Source organism: Nicotiana tomentosiformis, chromosome 5 (genome assembly GCF_000390325.3).
Source record: "Nicotiana tomentosiformis chromosome 5, ASM39032v3, whole genome shotgun sequence".
In the NCBI taxonomy this organism is placed as follows: Eukaryota; Viridiplantae; Streptophyta; class Magnoliopsida; order Solanales; family Solanaceae; genus Nicotiana; species Nicotiana tomentosiformis.
This window is the reverse complement of record NC_090816.1, coordinates 56,819,178-56,837,225: the sequence shown is the minus strand read 5'-3', so window position 1 is coordinate 56,837,225 and position 18,048 is coordinate 56,819,178. Positions and strand designations below refer to the sequence as shown.

Genomic DNA, 18,048 nt, shown 5'->3' with positions numbered 1-18,048 from the left:
TCAATCATATTACTCTACCTCGGCGCCACGAAACCCCGGGTTCTAGGTGAAATTGTACGGGGCCTTACATCCTCCCTCTCTTAAGATCATTCATCCTCGAATGAGGGTCAAAATCAGCCAGTAGCATCCAATGTAACTCAACTATTACTTCGCACACTAGCAGTTCCAAATATTTGACTAACTCCCCAAATCTCCAGAATTTTTGACAGAGTTTCCCCTATAACTGGGCCTATCCACCTGTTTGAGAACCCCAGAAACCAAACCTAACAACGTATACATTATCCAACAACGTAACATAACATGAAAACAACACCAACCATGGTCTCATAAGCAATATATATTACTAGAAAGGAACACCCTTAACATCAACTGTGCAAGTGATACATAATTCATAGAAGGTAAGCTCTCAGCATTTTCATAGAACACAACTACTTAATTACATAGCTATTCAAACAAATGAGGGAACTTCTTCTTCATCTCTTCCTCGGCCTCCCAGGTGGCCTTTTCAACCTATTGGTTTCGCCGTAGCACTTTCATGGAGGCAATCTCTTCATTGATAAGTCAATTCTTCATTAACCTCAATAGTCTCAACTGGAACAATAAGCGACGAGTCTCCATCCACCTTCTTCAACATGGATACATGAAACACCTGGTGTAGTAAAGACATTTCTGGAGGTAGTTCAAGATTGTAAGCCAACCAGCCAATCCTCTGAATGACTTTGTGCGGTATGACATACCTCGGACTCAACTTCCATTTCTTACCAACCTTCATGGGGGAAACCTTCAAGAATATCCAGTCATCCATTTTGAACACCAAATCCCTGCGACGCATATCCAAATAGGACATTTGAAGACTCTGGGCAGTTTTCAACCATTCCCTAATGATCTTAACCTTCTCCATAGCCTCATGTATGATGTCTGGACCGATCAACTCAACTTCCCCAATCTTGAACCATCCAATGGAAGATCTACATATTTTACCATATAAAGCCTCAAACGGTACCATCTGAATGCTAGCATGATAACTATTATTGTAGGCAAATCCTATGAGTGGCAAATGATCATCCCAGCTACCCTTGAAGTCAAGAACACAAGCACGCAACATATCCTCAAGCATATGAATAGTCTGCTTAGCCTACCCGTCAGTCTGTGGATGGAAGGTTGTACTAGGATTCACCTAACTACCCAAACCTTACTGAAATTTCCTTCAAAAGTTAGATGTGAATTGTGCCCCTCGATCTGAGATGATAGAAACCGGAGTGCCATGCAACCTGACTATTTCTTTTATATAAAACTGAGCATATTATTCCGCTGTGTCGGTAGCCTTAATTGGTAAGAAGTGAACTGATTTCGTGAGTCGATCCACAATCACCCAAATTAAGTCGAACTTGCGAGGAGTGCGAAGTAGTCTTACCACAAAGACCATATTGATCATCTCCCACTTCCACACTAGAATTTCTATGTTCTGTGCCAACCCACTCAACCTTTGGTGTTCGGCCTTCACTTGCTGACAATTTGGACATCTTGCCCCAAAGTCCGCTACATTCCTCTTCATATCATTCAATCAGTAGACTTATTTAAGGTCATGGTACATCTTTGTAGAGCCCGGGTGCACGAAATACCTAGAATTATGTGCCTCGGTCATGATTCTTTCTCGGAGACCATCTACACTTGGAACACATAATCGCCCTTGGTACCTTAGCGTACCATCATCCACACCAAGAGAAAAAGCCATAGTCTTATGCTTATGAATTCCTTCCTTCAATTGTACCAACAATGGATCGTCGTTTTGTTTATCATTGACTTCCACAACAAGCGATGATTCAGCCTTATTTTGCACAAGCACCCCTCCTTCATAAGATTCTTCAAGACGAACTACCAAACTAGCCAACCGATGAACCTCTTTGGCCAACGGCCTTTGATATGCCTCTAAGTGAGCCAAACTACCCATAGATTTGCATCTAAGAGCATCCGCCACAACAGTAGCCTTCCCCGGATGATATACGATATCGATGTTGTAGTCCTTGAGTAACTCAATCCATCTTCTTTGCCTCATATTCAATTCTTTCTGTTTGAAAATATATTGAAGCCTCTTATGGTCCGTGAATATATCCACATGGACCCCATACTAGTAATGACGCCTAATCTTCAATGCAAAGACCACCGCCGCAATATCTAAGTCATGTGTTGGATACTTCTTCTTGTGATTCTTGAGTTTCCTAAAGACGTAAGCGATCACTTTGCCATGTTGCATCAATACACACCCAAGTCTGATCCTTGAAGCATCGCAATATACCACAAACCCATTCGTACCCTCTGGTAGGGTCAACACCGGTGTCGTAGTCAATCTTGATTTCAACTCTTGGAAGCCTTTTTCACAATTATTTGACCATTGGAACTTAACTACCTTCTGCATCAATTTAGTCAATGGAGAGTCGAGAGTAGAGAACCCGTCCACAAACTTTCTGTAATACCTAGCTAAGCCCAAGAAACTGTGACTCTCTGTGGGAAGGTACAGCTCTCATGTTGTGGATCCACAGCCTTCCGAAAAGGACGTTATATCTCATATCGCCTTCGATCACGTGAAACTTTGTTTCCTGAATTGTTCTGGTGACATTTATCGGTAGGGTTATCTCGCCTTTGGTGGTTTCGCATGCCATATTGAATCCGTTTAAAACCAAAGTTGCGGACACGACCCGGTTTTGTAGGCCGAGCTATTGTACGACCTTCGATCTGATGATATTGGCCGAGCTACCTGGATCAATTAACACATGCTTAGTTTTAATTTTATTCATGAATACGGATATTACCAGTGCATCGTTATGGGGTTGGATGATTCCCTCTGCATCTTCATCATTGAACGATAAAGTCCCTGAGGGAGTGTAATCTTGAATTCGAGATCGCTTTTCCCTCACAATCGACGTTTTAGCGCGTTTGAGCATAGGTCCCTGAGGGGCATCGACGCCGCTGATGATCATGTGAATGATGTGCTGTGGTTCTTCTTCTTCATTTTGCTTGCCGAAGTCCTTGTTTTTAAAATGGTTCTTCGCCCTATCACTCAAAAATTCCCTAAGGTTCCCTTTGTTGAACAAGCGGGCTACTTCCTCTCTTAATTGTCTGCATTCTTCCATTTTGTGACCATGGGTGCCATGATACTCGCATATTTGATTGGGATTCCTTTGGGCATCTATTCAAAGTAAAACAAAGGGGTGACGAAATACTGAGGGAATTCGTATCCCGGTTTCAAATGGAATGCATGGATTTGCCACCAGTCACAGACGACTGGTTAATGTATGTACGGATTAGGATTTGGAGGTACCTAGGTTGATATGGATCTATTTGGGAAAAGTTGAAAATTTGAAGGTTTGGAAGGTTCATAGGTTTGACCAATAGTTGACTTTGGTGTTATCGGGCTCGGATTGTTGTTCTGGGAATTGTAATAGATTTTTTATGTAATCCAAAACTTGTGTGCAAACTTTGAGGTTGTTTCAAGTTGGATAGATGTGGTTCGACATGAGTTTTGAAACTTGAAAGCTTGATTAGTCCATTAGGCTTGAATTGAGGTACGATTTATGGTTTTGATGTTATGTTTTGAGATATCGAGTAGGTCCATGTTATGTTTGGGACTGGTTGGTATGAGTGGACGTGGTCTCGGGGGCTTCAGGTGTGTTATAGATTTATTTTGACTAGTTTGGTATCATGTAAGCATTTCTATTTGGAGTTTTTGCACCTACGAGGTTGGGTCCGTAAGTGCGAGTCCGCAGATACGGAGGCCTAATCACAGAAGCGATTGCGCAGGTGCAGAGCTTGGACCACAAAAGTGGCTCCATAAGCGAGGGTTGTCCAAAGAAGCGGAAGGGTGGAACTTAAGTGGATTTCCGCATTTGCAAGGTATTTTCCATAGATGCAGTGTTGCTGAAGTGACTTATGGGTCCGCAAAAGCGGAATCGCTGGGCAGCGTCATTTTTATTTCACGCCCCAACCTTGGGGAGCAAGACTGACGCTTAATTGAGGTAACCCAGTCAAGCGAGCCTACCTTGTGCCTACCAATTAGCCTTGCCCATGAATAATTCAAGAATGAATAACAATACATAGTCAATCAACAGGATAAAATGTACATTACCAATTTTCATTAACTAGGAAGTTTCATTTATAGATGGAAAAGTAATACAACTTCATTGTTTGTGAAAGAAATCAACTGGCAAGAACTACATTTATAGTTTTCACCCATTCAAAACATGACCCACAGTATGTCTACGAATCCTCTAAATAAACATGAGAGTAGTATGGATGTGCCGGTGATAAGGCCTCAGCTATAACTCAGAAGTAATATGCGAGAAAGCAATCCAAAATATGGGACCCGATGTCGAGTAGGGCTCTCCAAAAACCATTGGGTGGAGGGTACACTGATATCAAGGGTCAATGTCACCTGTGTAAGTACCATCTGCATCCATTAAAGATGTATCGTCCGCGACAAAAGAGACTTTAGTACATGTGGAATAGTACCAGTATCTAAAGCTAAGTGCCCTCGCATGGAATGGAATGCCAACATAAGAAGATATAATCATCGAAATAGGGAGTAAATCAAGTGTAATGAAAATGCCATGTAAACATAAAAAATAAGTGTAACGTAAGTAAAGTCCTCAAATAGACATCAACGATTTGGTTGGGAGATCATTAGCTACCGACACACCACCATGCACGTGGCATGGAGTCCAACATCGATGCAATTGTCTAGGCCATCTCACCCTAATGTATGTGGTTTGATGTGGTACCGTGAAACCACCATGTGCACGGCCTAGCATCTGATCTCGGCCTGATCAGCTAGGCCGTCTCACCACAATGTCGTGTGGGTCGATGTGGTCTTTGCTAGCCATCAATTCATCCCAATTAAGGGGAAAACAATCTCATCATAGCGCTAGGGGGATTTGTCCCCTATTCATCTCCTACACTGGCACGTTTAGCTTCGGGCTTAGGCCTTTACAACCCGCCCTTTCCTCGGTGACCTAATGATACTATAAAAAACAATTCATATAAAGCATTTCATAAAATCATTTTTTTTCGTTTGTCCCTTGAGACATACATCATCATTATCATTTGGCAAAAATATCCCCAATTCATCTTTCATACTATCACTTGCCATGGGTCGTCAAAAGTCATCAATGATATGTAAAAGATTGGAAAATCATAGCTTTAAATACATGAGTAATAAGAGCTTAGAACACTTGGAACATTTCCACAATGAAAGCATAGACATTTCATTTGAAACATAAATTAGATTCAAGGACTTGAGTATATAGACATTTGTTAACTCAATAACATTTGAAGTATCTTTCAAGGAGAGCATAAGGAAAGTAATTGAAACAAGACTTTAGTATATAGACATTTGATAAGTCATTCATTTGAGGCAGTTCAACACAATAGGAATTAGAACTTTGGGCAACCTTACTTGGAGTTGATACGAAGATCATGGAATCCGATTCTACATATTGAGTTAGCCAACATACCTCAATCGAGGTCTCTTTAGGATCAGTACAACATTCCACTACTCTTAGCAGTTCAATCTACATTAAGATAGTTCAATAGAATCACTTTTAGTAGGAAGTCTCTTAATGCAGGTGTTTGAGGCATTTCGCCAAACACCCAATATGCATAATCGACTACACGTTTCTACAATGGGGCTTCATCACCCTACCACCAATTGTCCTTCTAACAATCAACTCGCAATACTCCTAAAGCACCCAACAACCTCCTTTGGCACATGCAAGCCCAACCATTTACTTCCAACCCACAATAATCACATCTCTTAGGTCTTCTCATACACCCAAATATTTCACCTAAAACCCCAATTTTCGACATGCCGGGGTAGAATTATGCATTGTTGATCTCTCCGCGGTTCGGACTTTTTGGGTTAAATAGTGCATTGGGGAGTTGAAGATTTTTTTTTAAAGAAATACAGGGCTTTTCTGCGGCCGCGGAATCGGTGTGCAGACCGCATGTCGGCCGTAGACTGAAGCAGATAACTGGGCAAAAGATTTGGTATGCGGCCGCACAATCGTTTTGCGGGCCGAATAACTTATCGTAGACCCAGCATGAAAATTTCTAGAGAGATGTTCTGTGGCGCATTATGCAACCGCAGAATAGGTCTGTGGACTGTAGACTGGTCGCATAGTGGGGCAGACTTGCCCAGTTTCGGAGGGCCATTATGTGGCCCATTTTTCACACCGCAAAAGTGTTATGCGGTCGTATATGTATTCCAAAGATTCTTGTTATGCTGAGTTACTGTTTGAGAATATGGTTTAACCATGGGCTGTGTATTATTGTGTTACGAATTTAAAATGTGTTTCTAACGAAAGTTACCATATCAAATTGTATAAAATAGATCACATGTGCCTAGGACCCTAACTTGCTCAAGTATGTGTTAAAGTCTTAATTTGAAGGGCCTTGTTGTTGATTACCCATGATGATGTTTGAAAGTGAAATAGTGAGCATGGATTATGAAGTACGGCCAACGTGCCAAGAATGATATTGTGTTATGGCCAATGATGCCAACAAAATCAATGACATGTAAAAGAATGTGAAATGAGTGGTAAATCCTTTTTCTAATAAATGGCTTGGGAGTATCGTATAGCCACCGATGAAGGGTAGGTCGGGACAACCTAACCCCGAAACTACACGTATCGGTGTAGGAATGATTGAGTGGTAAATCCCCGCGTTAATGTGATGAGACTGTTTCCCCTTAAGTGGGATGATATTATTGCTAGCAAGATTTGATGTGATGTCGATCCACACGACATGGTGGTGATATGGCTTAGCTGATTAGGATGAGATCGGACGCTGTGCCATGCACATGGTGGTATTATTGATTTCATGTTTTATTCTCCATCTACTGTTACTCGTTCTATTGAGAGGGTGTTCAGTTTTACATACTAGTACTATTCCATATGTACTAACGTCCCTTTTACCGGGGGCGCTGCATCTTTAATGGATGCAGGTGGTTCTATAGCAGGTGGTATTGATCAGTGATAGCATCACACCCTCTCATCAGCTGACTTGGTGAGCCCCACTTCATTTCGGGGTCCTGTATTTCCTATCCTTTGTACATAGCATTTTGAGGTATAGCTAGGGCCTTATTGTCGGCACTGTCATAGCACTCTTTTGTTCTTGTTAGAGTCTTCGTAGACATGGTGTGGGTTGTATCAGTTTTTGGGAAGGTTAAACTAAAAATATTGTAATCGTATCATCTATTCCACTTTAACTATGATTATACAATGTACTAGTTTGAAGACTTGTTAATGATGTATCTAATCGAAATGAACTGGTGTTGCGCTCATGACTTCTTACTGACTAAATAATGAAATGTATTCTTCTCATTATTTATGGGTGAGTTGGGTAGACGGCACTGTGCAGGCTTACTCGATTGGGGTAACTCTGTTGAGCATCGATTGCGCTCCCCGAGGTTGGGGCATGACATATGGCTTCTGATCACCATCCCATAAGCCCCAACATAATAAAATCCTACTTAAATCCATTATCAAACTTTGCATGGGAGAGTAGGGACGAAACCTTACCTCATTTATAGAAAACCTTATGAGTTCTCTTCCTCGAATCTTCTTGTTTGAGCAAGGAATTGAAGAATGAAATTGTTAGAGTTCTCCTCTCTCTCTCTCTCTCTCTCTCTCTCTCTCTCTTTCTAGAGTGTATCTCCTCTCAAGAATAGCCAAAATCATCTAGAACAATCTTATTTTGCCTTCAAAAATACGTCATTAGCACCATAGCATCTTCTATGGTATTACGACGAGATGAAGGGTATTCTCTTTGAATATGGCCAAAGAGGCCACCTGGGAGGTAGAGGAAGATATGGGAAGCACATTGGTTTAGCACCTCCGTCAAAGTGAGGGTTATAGTCCCCCGCTTAGGATCATTCATCCTCGAATGAGGGTTAGAGTACTCCATAGACACCCAACATGACTTTGCTCCTCATACACACACCAATAGCTTAGAATTTGGCAAACTCCCCAAATATCCAAAAATTTCCGCAGAGTTTCCTCTGTTTTCTAGCCTATCCACATGTCGGAGAGAACCAATCCTAAAAACACATCCACAACATAATGACGTATTATAAACACAAAGACAACATCAATCTTGATGTTAGAAGCATTACATTGCCAAGGAGGGACATTTGGCTATACAAACAAGTGGGGATATATCCTTTTCATATCTTTTTCTACCTCCTAGGTGGCCTCCTCGACCTGTTGGTTTCGCCATAGCACTTTGACGGAGATTACTCTTTATTTCTCAACTTTCAAACTTCTCTATCAAGGATAGAAACCAGAACCTCTTCAAAGGTCAATTCCTCATTAACGTCAATAGCCTCCACCGGGACGATAAGCGATGGATCTCCAGCCACCATCTTCAACATAGAAACATGAAATATCAGGTGTACTAAGGACAACTCTGGAGGTAACTCGAGCCTATAAGACACTTGACCAACCTTCTGCCAAATTCTATAGGGTCTGATATTCCTTGAACTCAATTTTCATTTATTCCCAAATCGTATTATGCCTTTCATGGGGAAACATTCAAGAACACCCAATATTCCTCTTTGAACTACAAAGCTCTGTGGCGCACATTTGAATAGGAATTCTGGTGACTCTAAGCATTTTTCAGCCTCCCCTTAATTATCTTGACTTTCTCCATAGCTTGATGCACGAGGTTTGGCCCTATCAATTTTACATCTCCGACTTTAAACCTACCAATGGGCGAGCTACATCTCCTACCATATAGAGCTTCAAATAATGCCATTTGAATGCTGGCATGATAGTTGTTGTTGTAGGCAAATTTGATTAGCGGCAAATGATCATCCCAACTACACTTGAAGTTAAAAACACAAGAGTGCAACATATCCTCAAGCGTCTATATAGTTCATTGTGCTTGCCTATCGGTCTGTGGGTAGAAAGTTGTACTAAGATTCACCTGAGTACCCAAACATTACTGAAAATTCTATTAGAAGTTAGCGGTGAACTGCACCCCTCGATCTGAGATGATGGATACTGGCGTGCCATGCAATTTAACTATCTCCTCGATATACAACTGAGCATAGCGTTATGTTGTGTTAGTGGTCTAAATAGGCAAGAAGTGTGCTGGTTTCACAATCATACAAATCTAGTCAGTCTTACAACACATGCGAGGTAGACCTACTACAAAATCCATTTTGATAGTTTTCGACTTCGACATTGGAATCTCTTTATTCTGCACCAAATCACCGGGTCTCATGTGCTCGACCTTCACTTTCTTGCAATTCGGGCACTAGCCGCAAAGTTTGTTATATCCCTTTTTATGGAATTCCGCCAGAAGACTTCCTTTAGGTCATGGTACATCTTCGTAAGGGCTGGGTGCATGGAATACTTGGAACTGTGAGCCTTGGTCATGATTCTCTACCACAAACCATCTACATTTGGAATACAAAATCGCCCTTGGTACCTTAGGGTACCATCATTCATGCCAAGAGAAAAGGTCGTGATTTTGTGTTTATGAATTCTCTCCTCAATTGCACAAAAGATGGACCATCATAATGTTTCTCCTTAACTTCCACTATCTGTAATGACTCGACTCTATTTTGCACAATCACCCTACCTTTGATAGTGTCCGCAAGCCGAACTCACAAACTAGCCAATCGGTGAACTTCCTTAGCCATCAACCGTAGGTGTTCTATAACGGCCCAACCAGTCATTTTGAGAAATTGCACTTTGTTCAATGGTTTTGAGGTCTTGAGTAGCATTATATGGTGTATTATGACTTGTGTGTATTGTGTGTATTGTGTGTTTTGGTTTTCGTGTGGTTCGGGATTGATTGGGAAGAATGATTCTCATTTTGGAAGCTTTAAATTGGAAGAGTTGACCAAGTTTGACTTTTGTGTATTTGACTTCTCATTTTGGAAGCTTTAAATTGGAAGAGTTGACCAAGTTTGACTTTTGTGTATTTGACCTCCAATCGTAGTCTTGATGATTATGTTAGGTCTGGATGGTGATTTTAGACATGGCCATATGCCCGGATTTGCATTTGGAATCTTCTAGACGGGTTTGGCCATAATTAGCGAAAGTTGAAAATTTGAAGGTTTAGAAGGTTCATAAGTTTGACCGAGATTTGGCTTTGATGATATCAGGTTCGGATTATTATTACGGAGTTTGAGTAGGTTTCTTTATTTTTTTGGGACTGGTATGCAAAATTTGAGGCCATTCCGAATTTATTTGTTATGGTTCGATACGAGTTTTGGAAGTTGAAAGTTCAAAAGTTCATTAGGTTTGATTTGAGGGGCGATTTTTAATTGTGATGTTTTCATTTGTAATTTGAATCCACGAGTAGGTCCGTGTTATGTTTTGGAATTGTTGGCATTTTCAGACGGGGTCCTAAGGGGCTCGGGTGAGTTTCGGATGGTTTTCGGACCATTATGGGCCATTTTGGCACTGCTAGTTTCTGATGCTTCATTTGTTCTTCGTGATCGCGAGGATAAAGCCAAATTTTGTAGTGTTAGGTGCTGGTCTTCTTCACGTTCGCGCTTTAGGGATCTCGTTCTCGATGGTTGAGGCTTTAAGACTTCTCGTTCGCATCTAGGACTACGTGTTCGCGTAGTTTCGAGCTAGGCTAGGCAAGTCTTGATGGGTTCTTCTTCACGTTCGTATTGGTGTGTCCATGTTTGCGAATGTCTGGTAGCAGTACTCATCGCATTCATGAGGGATGTGGTGCGAACGCGTAGAGGTAATTGTGGCAGTAAGATTTTTCTGCATCGTGATCGCGAGGGTACTACCGCGATCGCGTAGGGTACCATTGGGCAGTGCATATAAGTACTCTATTTCGAACCTTGAGCTCATTTTATCGCATCTTGAGTTATAGAGCTCGGATTTGGATGATTTTAGAGGGGATTTTTACCACATGGATTGGGGTAAGTATTTTTGACTCGATTGTTATTATATTAAAAGATTCTATCTTCAAGCTTGGCATTTGATTGATAGTTCTAAAAGAGAAATTGAGGGGTTTGTCTAAACTTACATAAGTGAATAATTGGCTTTTGAAAATCGATTAGGAGTCAAATTTGAGTGAAATTAGTATGGTTGGACTCGTATTCGAATACATTGTCCAAATTTGTGAGTTTTATCGGGTTCTGAGGTGCAGGCCCGGGTTTACTTTGGGGTTGACTTTGAGTATTTGATAAAAGATTCGACCTTTATCGTTTGGGCTTATTTCCTATTGCATTATTTGATGATTTTGAGTTGCTTTTCGCTAGTTTTGAGCCGTTCGGAGGTCGATTCATGCTGGGTGGTATTTCTAGAGTGTTGTTTGGCTTGCTCCGCATTTGATTTGGCTTGCTTGAGCTAAGTATCTTACCTAAATTTGGTTGAGGAACTAGTTGCCTAGGTTATTTATGATAGCTATGTGCTATGGGTGCGCATATGTGTGGTGGTTTGATCCCATGTGCAAGCACCAGGGTATTTATCCATGCTCTGGGTAGTGCTTAGGCTATGACATGCCTTGAATTGATTTTTAAGATTTATGTTGCGATGTTGCTCAACTATTTGAAACCCTGTTGTGAACTATTTGATCAATGTATCGATTTGAGCTATGATAGCACACTATGCACATGTATACACCTTAGCATATCATTCATACAATTCCAGAAGCATGAAACTTAATAACCATTGGTTATATACATGTATTCTTGTATATTTGCTTCTATGTGATATGATTTGGAATGTATGCATGTGACCACGCCAGGCGGATTGTGTTGTTATGCATGTGACCACGCCAGGCGGATTGTGTTGTTCCGCTTGTGATCACGCCGGGCGGATTGTGTTGTAATGCATGTGACCATGCTGGGCGAATTGTGTTGTTATGCATACGACCACATCGGGAAAATTGTGATATTCAGCCTGTGACCATGCCAGGCAGAGTATGATAATTTCATGTGACTACACTATGCTGCATGTGGATATGGATCCATCCCCCCTAGGGTCACCTCTCATGTTTCTCTCTTGATAGTATATACGCGGATTATGAGAAACCGATAGGTTTCTGGTTGATTTGAGCTCTAGGAGAGCTGGTTATTGGTTTGGTTCGATTACTGAGATTCTGATGTGGGCTTGAGAGCCATGATGTGAACTCTATTTGGATCGAGTTGCGCGCCGTAATGGATTGATATTTGGTTATTGCATTTCATCTTTACTTGCAATTTCCTTAGTTGTTACCGAATTTATTTGCATATCTTCCTTATATGCTGGATTGTTAATTGAACAGAATATGTTGAGAAACCTGAGAGTACCAATAAGGCTTTATCTGTGATTTCATGATTTAATCATATTTTATATTTTGTACTTGTTGGAATTATGAACTGTATAGGTGATAGCGAGTATCATTTATAATTCTTGCTTTTATTACCTCCCCGAGGTTCATTATGATACTTGCTGAGTACATGGGTTCGGTTGTACTCATACTACACTTTTGCACCTTGCATGTAGATCTCGGAGATGAGATGTCGTGGATGAAGGGAGCTGGCACTGAAGACGTACATGGTTCCGATATAGCGATCACTTAACCTTGGTAGCTTTAGATTTGAATTCTATTTACGTACATACCAAACAGATGTTGTAATTATTTCATTCCAGATTTGTAAATCTAAGGCTTAGGGGATCATGATTTGTACTACCAATCCTTTCGATTTTTGCATAGAAGTTCAATTATTTTATTTATTGACTTTTATTATTCTCATTTGAGTTGTGTTGACTATCATTTGGCTTACCTAGCGGGTTGGGTTAGGTGCCATCATGACTAGATGGATTTTGGGTCATGACAAGTTGGTATCAACTCTCTAGGTTCATAGGTTTTACGAGTCATGATCAAGTGTCTAGTAGAGTCTTGCAAATTAGTATGATGACGCCCATACCTATCTTCGAGTGGTTACATGGCATGTAGGAAAAACTTCACATCTTTCTTTCCTTATCATGCATCATTGATTCAGCTTGAAAAGTATCTCTTTGAATTCCTCCCACTCACTCGTACGTGGTGTTGAGCACTTCGTATCAGTTGTGAACTGACGACCTATGATGTCATGGATGAGGTGCGAGATGTGTCTCTGTATTGTGGTGTTAGGCAAGTATGGAGGCCTTGAGGCTAGATTTAGACCGCAGCTTGGGCTCGATGGTTTCAGTTGTGTGAGTATGTGCATTTGGACTTATATATCCTATAGTATCCCTAAGAATGGGACTGATGTCTCAGTGAGTGATTGGATATCTATATGATGGGTATTATGTGACTGTGGGATGAGCTTAGATAGTTTGGATGTGATAAGAAGAATTTCTATTGGGGTGTGAAAGAACTATGAATGCTTGATTTCTGTTTTGATGTGTTGCACAGTCTTGAGTTATGAGTGTGTTAGGGATCTTTCATGTTGATTGTGGAATGAAGTAGATTCTTATGTCTTGTTAGCGAGATTAGACTCGGGAAGGTTTAGCAATTGCCTAGTGGTTGTGCCCATGACAGGGCGCAGTGAGATGCCACTTTGAGGTTAGCAGGCGGGTTATCTCCTGTGGGATGTCCTTGGGTTGCGTGATCCCTATGATATTTATGTGAAGAGTTTTTCTTTCTACCAGTGGGATGTGTTTGTGCCGCAATTTGAGTTCGGATCATTTGAGGAAGTTCGCACGATTGCCATGGGGATGGATATACAGTTAGCAGATAATTTGAGGTATCTTATGATTAGAGCTATGTGAGTGTATGAAGGATTTTGTTGAGTTACAGTACAGGATTACGACAGTTATGAAGTAAGGGTATTGTGGGTTACCAGATATTATGTTTTATGGCTTTGAGCCAAGTGGAGGAGTCTACTATCGACTATCATCTTGCACGGTTAAGTGTTATATTGGTTTTAGCCTGAGACATATTTAAGGATCACTTGTGACTTGAAGAGGTTGGCTTTGAGGATGACAAGATCAAGGGAATTACTGGATGCAAGATGTGCTATACTTTATGGGAATAGTGGAAATCTTGTAATGACTCGAGTTTGCTATTTGTGGTAGAGGTAGAGTGCATGGAGTAGGAGTTCACTCGGTTGCTAAGAGATGTGGATTACTTCTTTGGGTATTTGTGTGCTAATAGAGCACAGGTCGTCCGGCTCGTATTGGCGGTGCATTGAAAATTTGAGCAGAGTGGATGACTCTCGAAAAGATTTTAATGAGTTCATGATTCATATGTGGTATTTGAGGATTTCTAGATTTGTAAATGGATAAGATCTGAGATTTGCATTGGATGGTGTCGGGACTCGCGATATTTCTGTATCATTATGGGTTCTACATTTCAGTATCAAAGAGGTTAAGGAAATAACATCAGATTCACATAAGGTATTTTTAGAGTGGGTATCTCGGATGCGGTATTTTTGGGTACTTAAGAGGGAATACAATGGCTTATGGGCTTTAGTCAAGGATCATGGAGTATTAGCAAGGAGAAGTATCAACCTGAAGATAGTTTGGAAGAAACTTGAAGAATATGACAGCTTGGTAGTAGGTTGGATCAGCATGGTAATGCATATGATCAGTTTTTTTGATGTGGTGAAGCTTTACCGGTGTTTTATGGAAATAATCTTGGATTTGTGTAACCTGTGTGACTTGGTTGAGTTAGAGGGATTCCCTTTTGATGGTTTGGTCTTGTGCGAATGGGTTTCGAAGAGTTCTCGATGATTTTTACCACTTCTTGATATGGATGTCTTCTACCCGCATGAGGAGTACGCTACATGTTGTTATTTTCTGTTGGATGTGAGTCAAGTGGAAGGTTTCTAGCTGACAGAATGTGTATCTTGTTTGTGATAGGGGGTTGATAATGGGGTTCTCGTGTTTTCCTATGATGACATGATAGATGCGGGGTGATGTGTGGGATTGAGATTTGCATGTACAAATTTGCGGTTCAGTTTCGAGGGGAAGGTCATGTGTTTTAAACAACATGGACGATTTTAGATGTTTACAATTATGCTGGCACTATCTAGTATCAACTGAGAAGGGTGCGCATTTCATAAGGTGCACCGTGTTTTGACTTGCGGATGCTTGATTGGTATTACAGTAACCACTTGGTTGCTCGATTGTTGATGTTCAGATTTTGCTATGTGCCATGGAAGATTATGGGATTCCCTCGTGAGATGATTTTGTATGAGGTATGTGTCACTTATTTGAGTGGTGGAGTTGGGATCGGATAGGGAGATTTTTGTATTTTGGGGAGTTAAAGACTAGGAAGGTTCTCAGAGGCAGATTGTTCCTCGGTTGCAGACAGTGAAGGTGTGCTAAGAGGTTGACGGCTGATTGTACGTGTTATGGATAGGTTATTGTGGACTTTTCGAAGGTTATCTACCTATTTCGGGAGGATCATGATTGATTTGGAGGCCACTGGTAGGCCTAATGAGAATGTGTATTCAACATCGGATCGTATTTATTTACTCAGCACAACTATTGTTGAAGGATGTGCCATTGGTTAGAGTTGCTCTTATTCGTGTTTTGATAGGTTCCATGAGTTACTCTTCTATGCTACGATGAGTTGTGAGACTATTGACTATTTACACATGATGCGGTGCTATTTGGGCCTTGTGGAAGAATTCAAGCGAGATGGCTTTTATGGAGTTGAATGGTTGATCGCGCATTGGTTATGGTCTTCATGCTTGCAGTATATTTTATTATTCATTTTTCTATGGTTATGGTCATGCACTTCGTGTGGTTGTTGTTGATATGCATATGGTTGTGGATTGTGAGCATCATGGATTGAGGTATTCCATGTGGACCGGTGTGTGGATTGGGCCATGCATTTTAGTGGGTTTATGTTGGGATATGATCTTTGTGCTTGTTTTGTGTGTTCTTTTTCTATTTGGTATGATAGGTTCGTAGCATTGCACTTTGTGGCAGTATCTGTGAGCTTGCGGGATGATCCTCTCATTTGATTCTCTATCCATCATTGGGTACATTTGAGTTGTCGTTTGTTTAGTGCACGGATTGCATGGTATGTGGCACTAGATGGTATTGGGGTGGCGCGTTAGTCATGTGGCTTATACTGGATGAGGTGAGTTTATTGGACCTGGAAATGAGTGCTATCAGATTTGATTAAGGAATGTTTGGAATAAGCATCACTAGTCACATTAGATTTTGTCTATGGTTCTTGTAGGACGAGAGAGCTCCACGACTTGTTTATCTAATTGGAGGTTATGAGTTATTTCATGTTTCATTCATCATTGGCAGTGTACGAAGGTTAAATAAGGTTTTATTTGATATGAGGTTTGTTATCCGTACTGGGTTTTGGTTACTAGGCAACTATTGTGGTTGGAATTTATTGCTATGAGTATCTAAGTTATACGGTACATTATATGATTATATCTTGGATTATGGTTATGGCTTGATATAGCCTGTTAAGACTTATACAGTGTAAAGATGCGAGATTCGGGTCTCATGAAGAATTCAGGATTTTAGGAATTAGGCTCTAAAGTTTATGGGCTAACGTTAAAGTAAGGATCTTCATTTGGATTGTGTTGATGGGCTTATGGAAATTGGGGTGACATAGGTTCACCCATGAGTATGTGAATGGTAAGTTTATATAATGATTGATGGCTTTAGAATGACTATTGGCACGTTCAAGGACGAACGTATATTTAAATGGGGGATAATGTACCGATCTGATTGGTTGTTTTGAGCAATTGCACTTCGTTTGGTAGTTTGAGGTCCTAAGTATATTCATATGGTGTATTATCACTTGTGCATATCGTCGGTTTTGGTTTTCGAGTGGTTCGGGATTGATTTGGAAGAACGATTCTCATTTAGGAAGCTTTTAATTGGAAGAGTTGACCAAGTTTGACTTTTATGTATTTGACCTCAGATCGGAGTCTTGATGATTACGTTAGGTCACGATGGTGAATTTGGACGTGGGCGTATGCTCGGATTTGCATTTGGAGGCTTCTAGAAGGTTTTGTCCATAATTGACGAAAGTTGGCAATTTGAAGGTTTGGAAGGTTCATAAGTTTAACCAGGAGTTCACTATGATGATATCGGGTTTGGATTGCTGTTGCAGGAGTTGGAATAGGTTTTTTATGTCATTTTGAACTTGTGTGCATAATTTGAGGTCGTTCCGAATTGATTTGATATGGTTCGGTACGAGTTTTGGAAGTTTAAAGTTAAAAAGTTTATTAAGTTTGATTTGAGGGGCGATTCATGGTTTTGATGTTGTTATGTGCAATTTGAGGCCTCGAGTAGGTCTGTGTTATGTTTTGGGACTTGTTGGCATGTTCGGACGGGGTACCAAGGGGCTCGGGTGAGTTTCGGACAGGTTCCAGACCATTTGTGTCATTTTGCACTCCTGGTTTCTTGTGGTTTCCGATGCTTCAATTGTTCTTTGCGATCACAAGGATGAAGCCATGATCGCGTAGTGTCAGGAGCTGGTCTTCTTTGCGTTCGCGCTTTAAGGATCGTGTTCACTGTGGTTGAGGCTTTAAGCTTTCGCGTTCGCGTCTTGGACTACGCGTTCGCATAGTGTTGAGCTAGGTTGGGCAGGACTTGATGGGTACTTCTTCGCATTCCCATTTGTGTTGATTTGTTGATCTATCACGCCATGCAACTATCCTAATCCCTACTAAGAGCGAGAAGTTGTGCAGGTTCATATAGGGTCTTACATATAGCATCAGACTTCAGATGGCCTTAGAGACCGAGGTTGAGATTTCCTTTACTCGGGTAATGGAGATCGCCAAGAGGATCAAGTGCATCAGGAGCCAGGCGAGGGAGACAACCTCAGACAACCCCGTCATTTTGGAAGATTTAGTGGTGCCTTGTCTGGAGGAGGGGGTTCCTTTGGTAGAGGCCATCCTATGAGACTGATGCAGTTATCTTTACAAGTCACCCATGGTACTTCAGGCAGCCATAGTGCTTATGGACCTCGTTCTGAGCACCTCCAATATAGAGTTACCAGGGTGGTTGTTTGGGTTGTTAGGGACAGCTCTAGGTTCAGCAACCACATCAGCAGGGGGCTTGTTATGTATGT

General features: G+C 41.1%; 1 protein-coding gene across 1 annotated transcript; it reads right to left on the bottom strand.

Moving 5' to 3' along the window:
• Positions 1-550: 550 nt before the first annotated feature.
• On the bottom strand, positions 551-2,056 carry LOC138892401 (uncharacterized). Its single transcript, XM_070176112.1, has 3 exons — positions 1,670-2,056; positions 1,415-1,549; positions 551-1,075 (listed from the first exon to the last, which is right to left on the bottom strand). Exons 1-3 carry the CDS (start codon positions 2,054-2,056, stop codon positions 551-553), a joined length of 1,047 nt encoding a protein of 348 aa, XP_070032213.1.
• Positions 2,057-18,048: the final 15,992 nt, after the last annotated feature.

Excerpts from the sequence above, each read along its gene's own strand:
- LOC138892401 (XM_070176112.1), bottom strand. The coding sequence starts at position 2,056 with ATGAGGCAAAGAAGATGGATTGAGTTACTCAAGGACTACAACATCGAT. Across the intron at positions 1,550-1,669 it reads GGCGATTATGTGTTCCAAGT|AGGAATGTAGCGGACTTTGG; the intron begins GTAGATGGTCTC and ends AATGATATGAAG. Across the intron at positions 1,076-1,414 it reads TGATCAATATGGTCTTTGTG|GGTAGCTGGGATGATCATTT; the intron begins GTAAGACTACTT and ends CTTGACTTCAAG.